This window comes from Protomyctophum parallelum (assembly GCF_964188405.1).
Source record: "Protomyctophum parallelum genome assembly, chromosome: 16".
NCBI classification, from domain to species: domain Eukaryota; kingdom Metazoa; phylum Chordata; class Actinopteri; order Myctophiformes; family Myctophidae; genus Protomyctophum; species Protomyctophum parallelum.
This window is the reverse complement of record NC_139711.1, coordinates 34,267,670-34,287,228: the sequence shown is the minus strand read 5'-3', so window position 1 is coordinate 34,287,228 and position 19,559 is coordinate 34,267,670. Positions and strand designations below refer to the sequence as shown.

General features: G+C 41.0%; 2 protein-coding genes across 2 annotated transcripts; both read right to left on the bottom strand.

Moving 5' to 3' along the window:
* Positions 1-1,054: 1,054 nt before the first annotated feature.
* Positions 1,055-10,392, bottom strand: pola2 (polymerase (DNA directed), alpha 2). Its single transcript, XM_083785312.1, has 18 exons — positions 9,981-10,392; positions 9,660-9,784; positions 9,374-9,474; positions 9,202-9,265; positions 8,889-8,998; positions 8,230-8,429; positions 7,858-7,946; positions 7,573-7,725; positions 6,755-6,817; positions 6,545-6,596; positions 5,927-6,051; positions 5,149-5,187; positions 4,636-4,709; positions 3,508-3,616; positions 2,749-2,855; positions 2,381-2,437; positions 2,141-2,267; positions 1,055-1,350 (listed from the first exon to the last, which is right to left on the bottom strand). Exons 1-18 carry the CDS (start codon positions 10,066-10,068, stop codon positions 1,198-1,200), a joined length of 1,836 nt encoding a protein of 611 aa, XP_083641438.1. The 5' UTR covers positions 10,069-10,392; the 3' UTR covers positions 1,055-1,197.
* A 1,072-nt stretch (positions 10,393-11,464) lies between these two features.
* top6bl (TOP6B like initiator of meiotic double strand breaks) lies at positions 11,465-17,570 on the bottom strand (the record flags this gene model as incomplete). The annotated part of the gene is made up of 11 exons (XM_083786318.1): positions 11,465-11,574; positions 11,678-11,776; positions 13,157-13,267; positions 13,387-13,508; positions 13,966-14,124; positions 14,658-14,781; positions 14,932-15,103; positions 15,451-15,522; positions 16,206-16,261; positions 16,898-16,951; positions 17,505-17,570. The coding sequence occupies 11 exons, from the start codon at positions 17,568-17,570 to the stop codon at positions 11,527-11,529; spliced, it is 1,083 nt and encodes a 360-aa protein (XP_083642444.1). The 3' UTR covers positions 11,465-11,526.
* Between the last annotated feature and the right edge of the window lie 1,989 nt (positions 17,571-19,559).

The following is a 19,559-nucleotide window of genomic DNA, read 5'->3' as shown; positions in this document are numbered from 1 at the left end:
ATAGAACATACAAGACCCTTGCGGTCTTGCATGATTATGTCTTAATATGCCATATGATGGCCATGAAAGCCACTTCTTTCATTTTCAGATCCAACAGGAACATACATACTATTCCAGAGGAGGTAGAGGAGATAAAAGTCAGTGATGACAATGGAAAAGAGAGTCCGAAGGCCAACTCTAATGAATTGAGTGATGAAGAGGATGACATTGAATATCTTTTGGCCCCACAAGCAGAGATGCAAAAAAAGGAGTAAGTAATTGTAACAGTTTTGTTGTTTGGTAGAGAAGTATGACTGTATACAGTTAATTCAATTCTGATACAGGTCTGATTGATGTTCACCTTCTCAAACCTCATCTTACTTACCTGTACTTTAAGGGAAAATGTCCAGAAAGGCAGTGACAAACCCGAAGGTACCGTATGTTTACTCTTAAAATAAGTTGAAAATCATATCAGGTAGGCCTATATTAGGTGTCTGATGGATGCCTCCTGTTTTCCAGTTGTATGTGAAGACGTGGCGAGTTTCACTGAACAGCCAATCTCAGAGATAAAGGAAACCCAGGACACAGACTCTGAGTTTGACCACTTCTATGACTAAACCAGATCCATTTAAAGCTTCATTATAACGAACAAAACTTACATGGTGAGTCATTTGGGGTTGGATGAATCCCAATAAAATAATTAAAATAATAGCAAAATAATGTAGTAGTGTCCAGACTTGTTTTTCCCCCTTTGAAGAAACTGAACGTAGAGGAGAGCAACTGGGATCATTTTGATTTCAGTAGTGACTTCATATATAATATATTGCAACACAGTCATTACCTTTCAAGAGAAACTTGATATTGATATAACTAGATATTTTAAGGTTTTTATTTATTATGAAATATCTTCCACATCAATGGTCTACAATTCTCACGCCTGGGGGTAATATATTTGTTTGGAATATGCTGCTGAGCATGTCAGGTCTTCCTGCACAGGAGTCCTTATTATACAATATTATAAGCATATGTTGTCATTTGCAGAGGGAGATCATTTATTGAAAAACAAGGCTGATTTATTTATAGTACAAAAATATGGCTAAATCGTATCTAATCTTCTAGGTTTTGAATGACATGCCACTCAATCCAGTTTTGTACATGGAACTAATTCTGTTTCAGATCCACACACTTAGTGATAATGATCCAATTTCTCAATGTTCATTAAATCTTCACCACCTGGCCTGCTAAACAGGGGCTGACTCTCTTCCCATCCTCCAACGGGGCACTGCGCTGGATAAGCAGTCTGCAATAGGTTCCACCCACCTGCCCCTTGGTCAGCCGTCCTGGATTGACGCACACACAGCCAATCACATCCTGCGGACACATGAACAAATTGTTGAAATCTGCATAATCAGTCAGGACAAAAATATTTAGTATATGCACGTGTGCATAATGGAGTGAACAGAATTCAGTTTATATGGTCTCAATCTCATTATCATTGTATTATTACTATAAGGGCATGCACCTGGGTGGACAAACGTTTTTTACCAGCACAAACAGAACAGCAGCACAGAGAACACAGAATAATGCCATGTGAAGGTTTGTATCATGCATTTTAATGGAAGTAAATGCAAACCAAAAACCTGACATTCAACCTGTGGACATTGATTTATTTTGCCTGCGTACAGTCATAGTCTGGGTGTTTTGTTGACTTTTGTAGAAATGTTTGGAACCGACAAAAGAGCCACTATTATTGTCCCATTTCAATTTCTCAATTTGAGCAACTCGAGAAAAAAAAAACTCTCAAAATCTTTCAAAGATCCTTGTGCAGGGAAATCATTAAACACACACTCTTTCACATGCCATTCTATTTAATGTAAACAGTTCTTAATAGGTAATTCATGTGTGCGAATTCACTACTTGTAATCCAGAGGTGAAATCCTTTTGATCATTTGTATGTGGCTGTGATCAATTGGATGATGATTTGAGGGGCTTCCATTCCGCTTTTTGGACTGGAAAGGGGATGTCGAGGAGGAGTTCACAATCTGCCTTTTGTCTTTAACCAATTAAGACCTGAGGCCTACAAATGCCTTCTAAATCAGTAGTTCTCACACTTAAGCACTGAAGCAAGGGGTTTTACAGCAAAAGGAAGGAAGCTGGGTACCCTGATGAAGTAGCGTAGCTCAGAGGGAACGATGAGAACGTCAGGAGTGAGGGGCATTTGGCCATAGCTCTGGAACTTCTCGTAGTCCATGTTCATGTCCTCCACGGGAGGGTAGAGTGGGTAATAGCTGTTCATCCACACATGGTGAAGGGAAAAGGGGACAGGGGAGTTGTCAACATGTTTACAGGCTGTAAATTTAACACTTATTGTGGATTCCGTTTAAATGTTCGTTTCTCTCACCTCCTCTGGGTCAACATGTGCTTCAGAATGCGTGAAAATCTGTCAGATCCGGCAGCACTGAAATACAAAACAATGGTTGATGACGATAACAGCAGCGGCTACTAAAAGAAAGAGATCCAGATACTGCATTGCTCGAAATGTTGATCTTTTCACGATGATAAAACATAATAATATAAGTGTGTAGACTACTAGACTCTAGTAGCAGTGTCACCGGTTTGTGGATGTGAATATTTTACTTCCTTCACATTTTTGGTGATATAATGTAGTGGCTCACTTCTCTTTACCGCACCCCATCACTGGGGAAGGTAATAAACCTTTGTGAAAACAAGAAGTTTAACTTCTATATGTGCAAACAAACACTTCCTCACCAGCTGATCTCTTCTCCAGCCATGTGGAATAGGATGTCAGTGGAGCTTAGGCCAAAGGTCACGCCCTCAATGAGTAGGGTGCAAGGGTCAGGGACCAAGGTCACTCGCTGTATAACACAAAAATGAATAAGTTGTTACTGATTATGATACAGTTTGCACTGATCTGACTATTTGACTATTAGTACCTAACCCAAATAAATAATAAAAATGACTACATTCCAAAAATCTATGTTGGATAATCTCAAACTCCTTAATTTTAAATGTGTATAATGGTTTTGTAATATGTTAAAAAGAAAATAGAGGCAGGGAACTGAGGTCTAGTTTGTAATCGGAAAATATAATTATATATAATAATAATTATAATAAATAAATTATAGTTATATCATTTAAAATGTATCTTATCTGAAAGACAATCGCAGCCATTACCACGGTCTTTAAATGACCAAATACACAGTAAATCTTTAACCGCATTCAACCTGGCATCCCTATTTCCATGTCCTTAGTAAGTGAAGGTTTATAAACTTTTGTCAATTTGCAAAAATGCTTAATAGCCGATCTACAAGTTCACATCCTAGTTAAATTCACTGCTCATTTTGTAGCCCCCAGTCACTGCTAATATTGTAGCCCATGTGTTGCATCGGGAAATGTTGTGAGTAGATTTTTGCCATACTGTAGGTCAGGGGGACAAAGTGGAAAATAGAGATGTGAAAGAAACAACAACAAAGATGTATGATTGTAACAGTTGCATATGTGTCTGACCTCAGCCTGGTCTTTGCTGAGGTCTGGCAGGGTGAAGGGTGGTTGTGGGTAGATGAAGTGGTGGTGAATGTCCCTCTGCGACGGCACAAACAGCAGTCGACAGCCAACACTACAGCAGAGGAGAAGCCTTGGGTTACATAACATCATTGCTACAAAAACATGCATTCAGTGACTCTTATTTCAGAGCATTGCCGTTGCACGAGGTGCAACAGACCCCAAGAAGGCTAAACCTTTATTTTGAAGGGTATAACCGGAATCGGAAGCCAGCTCCTTCCGGCCGTCACAAGAGGGCTATTTAAGTACAGCTTAAGTACGCGGAATCACACAAACAGAAGTAATGTTTGGTGCGATCCCCACATGGACATGGACAATGGAGAACTTGCCATGTAACTTTTAGACGAACAGAAGAACGGACCTTGAGAGAGACGAACGGTTCAGACCTCGGTCAGGTCAGGTTTTCAGCTGCCTCAGGGAAGAGGACGACCCTGCCAGGCATAGTCCACTAATAGGTGAATGTACTGTATCCGCCTGTGGGCAGGCATATGCTGTGCCTGTGTGTGCGTGAGTGTTTGCAGATGAGTGAGTAGACGAGATGAGTACTTTTGTTACGCTGTGATACTCGACTGTTGTAATGTATTTCTGAAATGCAATGTATTTTGTAATGTATTGTGTAATGTTTTAATTTATTCCCGACAGGACTCTTGGAAGATTAGCCAAAAGGTTAAAAATCGAATTAAAAAAAACCCCTCAATGATTTAGTGCCTAGCTGGAAAGGGGAAATGGGTATTTTTGTTTCGATGTTTTCTCTGTACTGTTGGGCACTTCACTAGTGTTTATTATAATTCTTATAGAGTTTTATTCTCTCAATCTATTGTGTATTATGGTGGGCTGGTGGTTTATGATTCTGGATGCATTGTGTCGATTAGAAATGTAGGCTATGTATGGGAAATGTGCAATGCCAATGCATAAATGTGATTTAATTTGATATGTCTAGACTGAGATTACAAATAAAACTGTAAAGATCAGCAGTCGAGCTTCAACTCCTTCATGTTCAGGTGTCCAGTGTCCAGGCTTCACAATCAGTGAGTGTACACCAAAGATGTTACTGTGCCCAAGAAGAAAATGTACCTTTTGGTGCCCTCCACGATGCTTTCCACACACCTGGAGAAAATGGCCTCAAATGTCTCAGTCACCTGCGCTTTCTGTTAGGAAATAGACAGTGTTGATAGTCAAGTAACTGCTGAGTATATGTAGCCATGCACCTCACGTAGCCAGACAATCAGAGATCTGGTGACATCTACATTCAATTGAACTGGGTGGAAACAAATTAATTCTGAGATTTGAAAAATAACTGCATTGCTGAACCAATGCAGAGACTTTCAGACAATCCTTCATATTCGGTGATCAGTGATCTTTTGTTTTTTCCAAAGCAGAAGGCGGTGGGTGTTAGCAGGCGTACTTGCCACCGTTCTATCAACTCCATTTAATTTAGAATTTTAGATGTCACCACCAGATGTTGCTGGAGATCTCCGATTGTCTGGCTACAAGAGAATACATTGCCAGTAACTTAAATAAAGAAATAATGTAGGGATCTGGATATGATTTATCTAATAGCTGCATCAGTGGTAATGAAAACTGTACCTCAATCTGTTCATGTTTAGAATCCACGAAGGGGCCCAGCTATACAGGATAGAAAAAGAGATTAGTTCAGTAACAAACGCATAAATTAGAACGTCATTTGAAGACTGCATCTTTGTCGTTGCTTGTGTCTGTAGTCTGTAGTAACTATGTGTAGTTGCACATAGTTAAATCTTCAGTGAATATCGGGTCACTCTCTCTCCACGTTTCCTCTCACTCTACACTATAATCTGTGGACAATCAAAAGGCTAGAACACCCCTGAAAAACAACTTCCGTGGGGTCGGTTTAAACAGCACAAGGAACTAGTTAATGACAAGAATGTTGGAGCTCGGGTGGCACAGGCTTAACGTACCTTCCCAAAAAAAAAAAAAAAAAGATATTCCATTCATGGAATCGAGCTGGAATTGTGGGGAGGCAGGAGGAGTTGAAATCAGATGATTGACGCTTCACTGCATCAGTGGAGCGAAACAAGTCAACTGAAGACTCAATGTTTTCTTTTGTAATGTTATGGACTGGTCACACAGCAAGTGTCTGGCACTCTGGCTTCAGTTTGTAGCTTCATTTTGTTTGCCTCCACTGAAAATGATTTGTAGCCTGTTGCATTGTCACTGATAGTGTGTGAACGTAGCATGAGGGGTATACTGTGTAATATGGTGGTGAACTGTGACAGACTGGGGGACACTACTGATGTTTGGTGGCATTTTATAAGAAAAAGGGCATACTGTACGTGAGAGAACCAGAGAGCGAGAAAGTGCAAGAGAATGCACTGCAGGAACTCACCAGCAGGCAAACATCAGGGCGGTCTCTGACGATGACATTGATCAGGTCGAGGAGAGGGTCAAAGGTCAGGCTATTGGAAGGAGTGTATGGTCCACATGCCACCAGCACGCTCAATGATTCAGGGACTGTGTAAGAGTAAGGAAACACAGGTACCAATACAGGTAGTAAACATAATTCATGTTGGTGATTATATAAAAAGGTATTATCATATTAATTTATAATTGTTGAGTTCACCCTGTATATCCATGGGCATAATAATAGCATGATGATGCAATTACAAGACATGGGCTACATGGAAGAAATGTGTTTAAAGAAACTAAGTGGATTGTTTTGAAAGAAAGCAGTACAGAGATCGACTACTATACAATCAACTAAATCTGTATACAAGATCATTTCAGCAGGGAGAGGGAGGGAGATACTAAATTAACACTTTCCACAGGGGCGAGTCGTTTGGTATTCATTATGATTATATGTTTACAAATTTGACATAATCGCTTCATATTCCAATTCTGGGGAAGTACAGTGTTACTGACAGATATCTATACATGAAACAGGTCAGTTCAGAGTTCCAGTGCAATACCCAGAACAACGTGCTTCCCCATGGCATGTGTTCCTCACCATGATCCATCTCCTGTTTCACCTCTGTGGAATAAAAAGGAAGAGGGACTCCCTAAAAAGACAAAAGATGATGCAATCAAAAGATTTGTACTGGAAAGATTTACGTAAGATGTCAAGTTAATACCATGTCATCATGGGGTTTCAAGAATTATTTTATGGGTGAGGTGAGCACTTAGCAAGTCTGACCCAGACAAGCACTGTGACACTGACCTCATAGAGCTTAGTAGCCACCAGCTTCTTTCCTGTTGTGTTCATTCCTTCCATCACGACCACCTGGGAAGAGAGGACAGATGTAGGAGAGTTGTAATGAGAGGCAAATGCTCAGTTCAATTTAATTCTATTTTTGCAACACAGAATCCGGTTAAGATTGTGATATGACAATCGTTGTTTTAAAGTTATGTCATTTTCTCAAGTCACCCATCTGTTCTCTTATTTGCCTTTACCCACATTAGTTAGGAATTCATTATGATGATTTCTTAAAACTCTCAAAGCAAAGCAACAATAGTCGATTCTCACAATATCAGGTTTTGTCCATATCCCCCAGCCCTAACTGTAGGCAGCAGAATTTGCATTGAGACTAGCTACATGCAGCCAGTGGTGAATCATTACCCTTTCTCACTGTATACCAGTGTCATGTCTCACTCCACCAGTTGTTTTGTGTGCTCGATTATTAACCTATTCACATGAACTGTTGTCAGAGTTCTCGGTCAGACGCTGGGTGACACTCATTCCCAGGTCCATGGCATGCTCTTGTTACTCTGGGTGGTCCAATAACCTGCTGCACACGGACCTCAGTGCATAGGCAAAGGAGAAACCACCCCTCAATGTTGGTTCCTAGTTCCTAACTCTTAACTATTGATACACCTGTGATTTTTGTGGGGTGCCGTTAACACATATCTAAGTGACCTTAACAGTCAGAGCATGCATCAATGCTGCATTTTTCATATCACAATGTGGTGGGTGTTCTACACTGGCCACATCAGTAACATGATCTAACTTGGAGCGAGGCATGAGTTCCCTCTGCTCACCTGACCAGGAAATAAGGAGTATTCTCCGAGCTCCGATAAGTCCACAGGTACTTGCTGACCACCTTGCTCTGGTCCCACTTCCAAGAGAACAGACTGTGCATTGAGTTTCCCATTGCTGTCACAGCACACCTGACCCAGTACAGTTACACTGTCCTAGAAGTGGAGAGATGGAGATAGTATACAAAGTACGAATGCACACATATGCTAAGTAATCTTTACAAGGACAACGCCACCTGCTTTTTTTTTTTTAAGCGTCAATCACTTTCACCAGGATTTCTGCAGTACCTGAGCAGGTAGAGAGGCAGGTGAAAACTCCTCAATGTTGAAGTGAGATTTCAGCTCCTCCCCGAGCTCTTCAATCTTCTCAGTCAACACTGGAAATGGCATACATGTAAAAACCTAAATAAGACTCGACAACTTCTCTCCATCTAATACGGTACTATGGTTGTGTCTTTCTTTATTGAAATTACACAAGCGCGTGCACACGTGGCCTGTCTGACCTAAATAGAATAAGCATAAGAGGAACTTAACAACCCACGAGTTGGAATACATTATAAAATGTTAAATTACCCACACTTTATTCATTCCAAATAAATAAAAGTAGAATAACATAACTTTATACACCAATACAGGCAGATCTTCACTTTTGGCTCTCACCATTTCTGATGTCACGGAGTCTCTGGAACATGTACTTGTAGGTGGTTTGCAGAGTGTCCTCTGGGGCCTCCAGGAGCCCTACTTGGACCGCCTGTCCCTGGCTCTTCCTCCCCGACCAGCGAGGGCCCTGGACAGCTCCAAACGTTACCACAACCTCTCCCTTAGCCCCACGCTGGTTGTACTTCTGAGAAGGAGTTGCACTACAGAGGGAGAGAAAGAGTACACTATAAAAATCCCTTACAAGGCTTACATAAGTGATCCCAGTAATATTTACTGTATACCCATTAAAATCAAGAAAGCATCTGTTGGGCTAATCAAGAATCTAGAAAATTTGTGCAAATCTTTTAAAATACATATATTTTTAAGTGAACATTTTAAATATTAATATAATCTTTGATCTTTGCTTCTGGGGGTCCCTGGAACAAACATATTTTCAGATGTGGATCCGCAGCCAAATCATTTGGGGCGTCGTTGACATGAAAACGTTTGAGCAACACTGATATAATAACATACGGTTTTCAGAAAACCGTTAGGATTTAGAAGACATTTGTAGAATCGGCCTCAGGTCAGGTCAGGCTTAAGAACCAACAGCTCAGCAAACCCAGCCTACTGTTCTTGGAATGTAATGGGACAGCTGGCTTGTATTGCTTGCTGTGTACCTGGGAGAGAAGCTGGCAGGGGACAGCAGAAGTCCTGGACTAGATAACAGAGCTGCACTCCTTTTGGAGTGGGGATTCTCTGGGGTAGTCAGAGGACGTTTCTGAGAACTCTAGATGCAAAAACACACCAAAGAAACTGGGAATGAATACAACATTAAATAGAAAATGAGCTTGTCCGTAGCATGGAACTACAAGTTTCATTGACTTGACATCAAATTTGCTGTTTCTGAACAATTTCTGGCTATTATTTCAAAATACATGTCCATGATATAATGAATTATTTCAGATGTAATGTTGTAAAATGAGAGCTCACCTTAGCAGGAGTGGAGTAGGAGTAGGAGTCTAGCAGGTTCTCTTCCTCCTCCTCTGCTTTAATTCTGGATAAATTACGTCAAGGCATAACATACTATAGCGACATCACCAGATAGGCAGATACAACTTTAAGATTTGCTGCATAGTGCGTTTGTGTGCAGTGGAAAGGATACAACTCCTGCAATGAGTGGATGTCTCTAGTTCTGTTTTGCATGTCATCCCTCTTTGAGCTTTGTTTTGCACTTTGTTTTGCTTTGTGCTTCTTGGTTAAAATCTGTGCAGAAACCACACCGTACATGTCACTCACAAACAAGACAGTGCAACAAATAACATAACCAACATGAAACGCAACAGAGGAGGATTCTTTTAAAGTATGTGAATTGAGTCTATTGACTACTTCTACTTCCAGCATATTATTGAACATGGTACTTAAACAGAAACAATGTCTGATTATCTTACCTCATGTTCAAATTGTTCCAAGGTGTCTATGCTGAGTTTGAGTCCATTTTTTGTGGTGCTGAAAGCCACCCATTCTGGTACAATGTCTTCTGCCTCCAGTCTGTTACAAATACATTGCTCCAACACTGCATGATTAAAGTAAAGAGTCAGAGAGAACATAATAATATTAATAATCTATCAAGAGTACAACTGACAAAACAATAACTATCAATCATATCAAATTGAATTAGTGGAACTATACATTTGTCAATGTGGTAATAAAACTAAAAATTAACATTGTGTGTGTTAACCTAACCACATTTACTTTTACCATTTACTTACTCTTGTCCAGAACCAAATCATCGTCGCATGCTATGTCGAATACGTCCAGTTCTGCCTTTAAACCTTCTGATGTGACCAATGACGCCATTGCTTTATGTAATATTTCGATTAGTTAGCCGGTTTAATGTCTTAAATGTCAGTCCAAGTGCTCGTAGGCTACAAAACAGCAGCTGAATGGAAGACAGCAGGAGATCAATGTTGTGATGGTCTCTTGCTAGTTAATAGCCTTTCCTCTCCGTCATAACAAAGCGATTCCCTTTACAAATGCTACAATTCTCAATTCCTGGAAAAGGCCATTCAAACAAAACAAGTAAACCATTCAATTCTGCATAATAACAAAACAATATAATATCTAAATCAATTTGCTGTCACTGTACTTTTCATTTTGCCGCGGGAAAAGTGCTCCCGTCCGTCGTTGGCGGCCGGAATTTGCGTCACAAAGCAAAACGTGACACTTCCTTTAGTGTTTTTTACGGCGACTGCCAATCTGCGTTAGGTGCATTATCACCACCTACTGCTCAGGAGTCGACATGGAACAGGGTCGACATGGAACTGATTTTATTAGATGGCTAGCCAAGGTGCCGGGCTGCCAGCATATACGTGAATGCACCGAAGCTAATGTGAATGTGACAATATAAACATACAATCTTGAACCTTGAATGACATGCATGACATGCTGAATTCACTCTTGCTACAGATAAAGTCCTGTGAACCAATATTCAGGCAATGCGCATTAGGACCTCCTCTCATCTATTCCAGTATTGTCTTTCTAAGTTACTATTCCTTTTCCCCCCTTTTTTTTTCTTTTTTACAAAACAATAGAGCAGAAGGGATGATTTGGAATGGTATGTAACATAATTAAATTGAACTCTGTAGGGTAGAGATAGTGCCATCTACTGCCCATTTTGGAAATGGAAATTACCTGATATGTTCTTATGTTATCCTTTTTGTAAATAAATGTATTATTTTACATCTAACACAGTGTTGTGTGTCCCTCTTCATGTTGCAACCTTTGAGGTGGTTAACAGTATAGAAAAAATGCTAGTGTACATTTTGCTATTCTAATTCATGACATCTTGACTGTGTACACCGACTGTGTTGCATATTACAATATATTGTACACCAACTCACCAAACTGGCCTTGAGCATAGGCTATCATGTGAATACCAATCTGGACCAACTGGTTTCCACATTACACAAAAGTCAACCAGTGTTACATATACTTAAACACTGCAATAAACTGTGTTCTTAACTTTTGTATTAACTTTTTCCCAGGACGAAATACAATAATAAATAAACCTAAATGAAGTTCTAAATGAAGACTGTGTGAAAAAACTATAGCCCACAAAGTTCAGTTAAACACATAGGCCTATCTATATCCAACTTATCTTACATTGCTGTTGAATTTTTGTCTGTTAAACAGGCAATTCATTAATAAGAATGGCATTCACTGTAATGCATGAAAATAGTTTCAAAAAGGAATTGCCTCCATTGCATTCACTGTAAAACACATTCAAGAACTGATCATATGGAAACACAGGGATTCTTAGATTTCTCTCCTGGTTGGAGTGCTGTTATCAGGAGGTGTGTCCATCTGTTGAAGTAATAAAAGTAGTAAAATACTATGGATACAAATAAAGCTCATATGTTTCCAGGGTTGGCTGATACTGGATGACTGAGCGCAACCAACCACTCACCTGTGTCAAGTAGCACTTTTTCCTGGGAACGAGTTTACATGATATGACCTTCCTCAGTGTATCATGCAGTGATGTTGACAACTCATGTGTGTCATGAACCTGGGAGCAGATATGTCACACCCGTTTACTCTTTAGCACACATATCCCGAAACAATTTCATTTATCAGTCTGTGTTGGTTAAGTACTGATTAAGAGTAAAACTACATAATTTGGCATTTTGTTTTCACTGTTCAGTTTCAAAATATGCTTACATTCATAACAACATATCGGTAGATTATGACTCTATATTAATGTCAAAAATAGTCAAAATCTTTCACAAATAGTGAAAATAGCAGATCATCTACAAGCTCACAAGGATCGCATCGAAAGGTCGTACAGCTAAAATGCTTGTCATAATTGTGAAGACAATTTAAAAGGAATAACAGAATTCCACACTCAGGCCCTCATTTATCAATGGAGGGTAAAATCTGCCTCAAATTAGAGCGTCGGTTTGGCATTTATGAAGTGATCGCACTTCAGCTGATCCTTGCTTAATTTCAGCCCTAGTGTTGATAAATGTGACGGCTGAAATAAATCTAGCAAGCCCTATGAAATCAAGCCTCGCCCTCGTTTTTGCAACATGAACAACACACACGCACACACACTGACACACACACACCGAGCAGGCACACTGTCGCGCGTGGACGCGCACGTCCCCTGCTGCGCGCAGCTTAAAAAACTGGTTTTTAGACAGCTGGTGGATGGAAAAGAAGCTCCACCTCCGCGCCCGACTGACACCACGGACAGCTTCACAGACACGCTCTCCTCGGTCCGTCGGGCGCGGAGGTGGAGCTTCTTTTCCATCCACCAGCTGTCTAAAAACTGTGTGCAGCTGTTGTGCGCAGCCGAAACAGTGCGCTACCACGCGCGACAGTGTGCCTCCGGGGACAGCTGCAGCAGTCTACTCTGCACTCTCCAACGTCTCTCCATGTCATGAAAATATTCCAGCAGACTGAGCAGAGGTAGTGCAAATCCTCGCATGTATGCGTTCATGCAAAATGCTGTTTAAATGGCTTAAAGCGTCTAACTTAACATTGTTTTTAATTGTGCGATTTTAATTGCATGTACACTTGGAAATATCTTACCAATTTCATATGACATGCCTTTACAAAATATAATTTTTTTCACGTGTATAATATGTATTAGTTTTATGTACATACATTTAGAACTAAGTGAATACATAGGTTTAGATGCCTGTGACAGCCTGTCAGCTGGTCAGACAATGCTGCTCCGCTTGTCTACGACAGAAAAACAGGTGAGGACAAAGCCTACGACAGCTCCCGACCTGACGTGATAATTATTTGGAAGCAACAAAATTGTGGCGATTTCGGCGCGCGCCCATATTTTGGCGTACGCCGCGTTGATAAATGAGAGATTCCATCTAAATCTTTAAGCATAGAATATATGTATGCTGCATTATGCTGCTGTGTCCCTACATACCCTCATACTGTCCAGACAGGCACTCCTGAAGTCCACATTACTGCTGCTGCTCACAATAGAGATGACAGAACTCACAATCACCTCACGAGCTGAGCACAGCTTCTCTTGGGCCTGACACATCATATCGTAAAAACACAAATAAGTCTAAAGTGCATTATATACGGTACTATAACAAGGCAATATTTAACATGTAACATTTTTGGCTTTATTGTGTCTCTGATGTGGCTTACCTTGTGTCTCCGTCTCTGGACTTGAAATGTATTCTTTAGCTGTGTCTGCAGTGCTGTTGTTACTGCCTGTTTGTTGTGACTCAAAATGTCCTCCAGGTGTCGCTCTAACAACTCCTCTGTGGCTGCAGGAGGGTTACAAATGTTATCAATACATTAATTCCTGATGGGTACTACTGACTGGCAGGTGTGTTCTGCTGAGATCATTGCAACATTGAAAATCTGTTAGTTATGTTAATGATTTAATGGTACAAAAAGGCTGTGGTGCTATGTACTATCAGGGTATTGACTATGTATATGTAGTTGAGGGCTCTACTTTTTCATCTCAAGTTCATAGTCAATTGTCCTCCTCTTCTGTTGTTTTGAGTTTTGATAATTATGTGAAAACCAATGAACCATTATATACATAATGGCTTATAATTTGTTCTTGGAAACCCATACACAAACATAGCCTATAGAGCCTATATATGGTTCCTAAAAACATCTCAAAGTATGAATTATGAAATCATGGCCCACTGAGGACGACGTAGAGAGAGAGTGCACAGAGGCAATGGGTTCCAGCTGTATCCAGCTGTGACTCACCCATAACATCAGAGAGCTGAATGGTGAAAGGGTCACTGTGTTGCAGGAAGAGAAATAGCGTGAGACTCTGCTTTATAGCGGCAATGCTCCATTCTGGCTCCAACTCTTCTCTGTTTTCATGCTCCACACTGTATACAGTGCCACTGCTGTGCACAAGATCTACAGCACACATTACATATTACATTTTCAAAGTAGAGAAGAAGATGAGAAACAGAAGAAAATAAGTGTCCAGTATGATGGCATCTGGTTTCGAGAGTAAGTAAACTTTGGAGGCATTTTGGTAAATACTGCATTTGTGCAATACTTTGTTATTGAAAGTCTTTGACATGTTGTAATTACCAGCAGTCTTTCTTTTGGAAAGGCATTGAGCTGTATAACAAACAAGCATTTTTATGTGACATTTGATTTCACTGAATGTCACTCATTGATTGTCTTCTGGACGACACCATAAAGCATTACACTCGTTTACAATAGGGTCCACCATTTTCAATTCATCTGAACATTTAGACATACAAATACATACACTTATATAACAAAAAAACAGGAAATCATCAAAAAGGAGTTAACAAAAACTAAACTAAAAACACAATCTAGATGTGAGAAGAATAAACATATAACCAATAAACATAAAACAAGTAAGACTTTAGAAAATATACACTCGTATGTGCATGCATGTGAAGGTGGAGGGTTACCTGTGAAGGTGGAGCAGTGGAGGCCACTCAATCCCAGGTCCTGGCAGTCAAGACTAGTGGGCAGGTCATTGAGGAAAGCTGAGGGACCCAGGAGTGGCAAGTTACTGGGGCTGTAAACCAACACCTGGTCACATATACAATCAAGGAAGATAATATATATCTACAGTATTTTTGCATATGTCAAATTATACACACTATTATGATATATGATACGTCCATCTCATATCGTAATACAAAAGGTAAAGGATATTTTTATGTGTGTAAGCCGAGTTGCCAGGTTGGGGTATGGCAGCACACAGGGGCTGAATATGGTGAGTGGCTGGAGGCTGAGCTCTCCAAAGAGGCCTCTGTCCATGGCTTCAGTGGGGATAGTGATTGGCAACTTGGCTCCAAGGTCAGGGTGCCCTCCCTGACAGCAGACTCTTTCTCCTATGCACGCTGGCAGCCTGCAAACAACCGGAAGGAAGGAATAAGTTCAAGGGGCATCTTGAGGGCTCAACCACTTATTGTGCATACTGAAAACATTGTAGGTCTGCATTTGAAGCAAGACCTGTGCCACGTCATTCGCTCCTGTCTCCCTCCACTGTGTTGTCTAATAACGCAGGGATGGCTAAACAACATCCTGTTTTGGTATTTCACATCCTTGAATAAATAAAAAGGAACAAAGTGCGCACGCACGCACGCACACACACACACACACACACACACACACACACACACACACACACACACACACACACACACACACACACACACACACACACACACACACACACACACACACACAACTCACTGTGCACTGCAGGTGACATCCAAGATCATTGCTGACTGGTCATTCAACATAACTTTGCTCTGTATTTTCCCACTGCAAGCACACATGGAAAACAATAACATGGCAAAATATTTATAATACAATACAATACTGCTGTAAGTCGGGAAGACCCGGAGGCAGCCGGAGGAAAGCAGTGTGCCTGCCAAAGCGTTGTCTAATCTCTCTTGTCTGCTAATTCTTTCCTACTCAGTCTGTGTCTCATAGGAGGGCTTTGGGCAGTTCGGACAACCGTCCACCATTGACATCATCATTAGGCTTATTCTTTTTAAACAAGATTAGTTTTAAAATATATTTAGATTTTTATTATCGTGAGAACGATGGCTTCAACTTTTGCATTGCAACTTTTCAGGAAAAGAAAGCCTGCCGTTTCTATTAGCTTGGATTCACCATCGATGATGTCACTAGTGGACGGGTTTCTGAACTGCCCACAGCCTTCCTATGAGACACAGACTGAGTAGGAAATAATGGTGGTATTTTATCATGAACATTAGTTAGGACCAATTATAGGAAGAGAAGTTGAAAAGTGGTCCTTTAAGAACCCTACCACAGCCACGTATCGAACCCGGGTCGCTGCGGCGGTGGGTTGAGTATTTTACATCTATGACACATATTTTCCATTTAGTAAATGAGTCCTACATTACATGTTTCTATATTTTGAACCTATATTACGTTTCGTTTCTTGTTGTAAATCCAAATTGGGGACGAGAAAGGCATACCTAAATATTCGTTCACATTTCTCCTCATCCGTGTCCATTTTGAGGTGGATATTCACCTGTGAAAAGATGAGAAGAGGCAACTTTCAGATGACAATCTCTTGGTTATAATATTTTGACTAATGATGGATGACCAACTAAAATTTGTCCTTCCTCACCCCTGCGTTTACCAGACTAAGCCCATGTAAAAAATCCTCTGCAAACAAACGCCACCCTGGACTGAACGGTGTACCCACTCTGGACTAGGGATACAGAAAAGGAAAAAAGTAAATTACAGAATACAGACACAGGTTGATCACACCCTCCATCATTATATAAAATATTTTCAATTGATTTCACTCAAATTACAGTAGTTCCAACATGTCAAATCATTAATGATTTGATTTAAATGATTATTGAAGAGGGAAATTCTCTTAATTGTTCACAAGGCATAAACAAGGGAACTTATATTATTAAATCATGCAAAAATACTTCTGCCAAGTGGTCACCTGAAGGGAGAGCAGGAAGTGGGGGGGACCATACATGTCAGTGAAGCCACGCAGTTCCTGAATGCCAGGCTCTGGGGCAGAGCACAGGACAGTAGAAGGAAACAGGCTTTGATACAAGTCTGTTTGGACCAACACAGGCAGAGGGCAGAGTGAGTGGACGAAAATATGTACAGTATAGGCTGTGTGTGCGTGCATGTGTTTGTGTACCTGGTTGGACTTCATCCAATAGTATATCTGCGCACCATGGACCTGCAGCTGCAACTGTAAACACAGTCAGAGATGACACCACAGGCAGTATACACATTTTGAGCTTTGGAAAGGCAGGTTGTATCTTGATTTCGAGTGGTGCAACCACTCCTATAGATAGCTATGTGTGTGGCTGGGTCCCTGGGTACCAGCAAGGGCAGAATCCACGGGTCTGTCCCCGTGTCTGAGCACGAAAATAGCGTTATAGCGTTTGTTCACCACCAAGTGTCACTGTTACACTAACACACGACACACACACACAGGCCATGGAAAAGAACTTGAGATAAATTAAATTTGACTAATTATGGCCAAAATAGCACAACATTTTTGTTGCCAGTTAGTCCTACCGATAATCTACAACTTTGAAGCAGTTTTGTTTTTGTTTCAAACCGTGGAATTAACAAGCAGGAGCTGTGCTGTTTTAAGAATTAAGACACAGTTGGAATTATGTCAGACTATACACTCTGTGGTTGTCATTGTTACTGTAAGTGTGATATCATATACAGACAGTAATTGTTTACCAGTACAGTGGTGATTTTCAGCTCTAGACCACAAGAGCACCAACAACCCTCCTGCTGCTGAGGAACCCTGACCAGCTGGCACCTCTCTCTGCTTCCTTAACAGCATCAGCCATTGTACAATCTATACAAAATAAAAAATAAAATGACAATAAAGATGACTCTGTCCCTCTGATAATGGTGGGTTATTTTCGTTACTTGCAACATTGGAATGCTACTACGATTTGATTACCGTAATTCCTTGTGAACTGACTTGAACTGATTTCCTTGAAAATGCCTGCGGCCTCCTAATTATAAATTGTTTCCTGCCTGCAACTAATTGCATTTAGGCACGGGCCGCACGGGCTATACTACTGCTTATATGTTCAGTTCTCTTTCAGACATTTGGTTAGACTAATAATAATTGCTAGCTATAGTGTACAACGGTATAAAGGAAGTCGTAAAACTTGCCTTATGTATTTCTCTCAGCATCTTCAATGTCGTTCTGTTGATGAGTTGCTGTTGAACAGCGGTTGGTTCCTGCTTTGCGCCAGATTATTTTTCCCCTTCTTCCCCCAAAAGCCAAATGTATGTTCCGTAGTACGACGGTGTGTCGCTTGCTGTTCCTTCCAGAGTGCAGCCAATCAATCATTTTATGAATCATAAAATAGTTTTTATGGAATCATACATTCACTCACCACAGTGACCACACCAAATTGGATTATTTTCCTTTTTTGGAATTTGATGGTTATCTAAATTCCAAACAAGTAACAACATATAATCAACGTATAGCGTGGGTTTAATTAGGCCAGGCATAGCAGGCCTACCCCACGTAATAAAAAAACTATCACATAAAGTAATTCGTCTCAGGGATTGACAGCCACACGTATCATTTCATATTTCATTGACCATTGCAGGACCCTAGGCCTAGAGCTGGCTGGTGCTTTTATTTGGAATCAGGCTCAGATGTTTGTTCACCAACAGCGGTCTTCCTCCTGTCTCTCCAGCTCTTTAATAAACAAAAATGCATTTTCAGGGGGTACCAATTTTATCCAATCAGGAGAGAGCTACAGGTCGGATAAACTATTGAAATTGGAAGTGATGACGCGGATGATCACAAGAAATGGGCAGACAAAATGAGCCATGGACAAAATTGAACCTGCATGGATGGATGCCCTCTTCTGGTTGATTGAAAATGTGCAACAATCCACCTGAAAATGTATTGTTTAGCTGGAAAAAGTCAAAATTCTAATACACACATTATAAGATGTGACTTTAATAACAATTTCAAATGCAGGCTTTCAATATGTGTTCGTGTTCCCATCAGTGTGTCGTGTCACGCCTCTATCTCCATATATGGTCACACCTCGTGACACATCACGCCACCATATATGGCCGTCTCCATATATGAAGATCACGACACTGACCTCATCAAACCCTGGATAGACATATATGGAGAAGACTGGATCACCAGAGACATCTAGATCTGCATGATGCCGGCCAGCAACTCTACATCTGACCTCAAACCCTTAGATCTCCATATGAAGCTGATCTGTTCTGACATTCCATGTTGATCTGACCTAATCAAACCCTGTACACTCAGACACGCTCCATATATGGCCAGTACAGAATTCAATCTATATGTTGATCTGAACCCCCATGCCAAAGCGACCGCGCTCGCCCAGCAGTCTCCCGCCACCCAGGCAGATGCTTGTACGCGAGTCCGCCCTCAGGCCAGGGCATCTTACTAGTAGATAGTTTAAACCTGGTACAGCTAACTGTCTGACATAATACCTCACTAATCTACACACACTTCCGAAGAGTGGGACAAAGTGTCCAAATTGTGCAGAAATCGTGCAGAATCACAATGATGATTAAGGGACCCAGCTCAAAGTTTTTGTCTCCACCAGGCCGAAGGCATGGGGGGAGAGTATGTTTTGCACTCCATCCGTCCGTCCGTCCGTCCGTGTGTGTGTCCGTCCGTGTGTGTGTGTGTGTGTGTCCGTCCGTTAACCCAGTCGATGCCAAATTTTGCACACACACTCCCTGGATGCCAACGATGAACCTCTGCCCCAAACTTTCCAGAACGGCCTGTTATAGCGCCACCAGGAGGCCGCTTTGTGCAA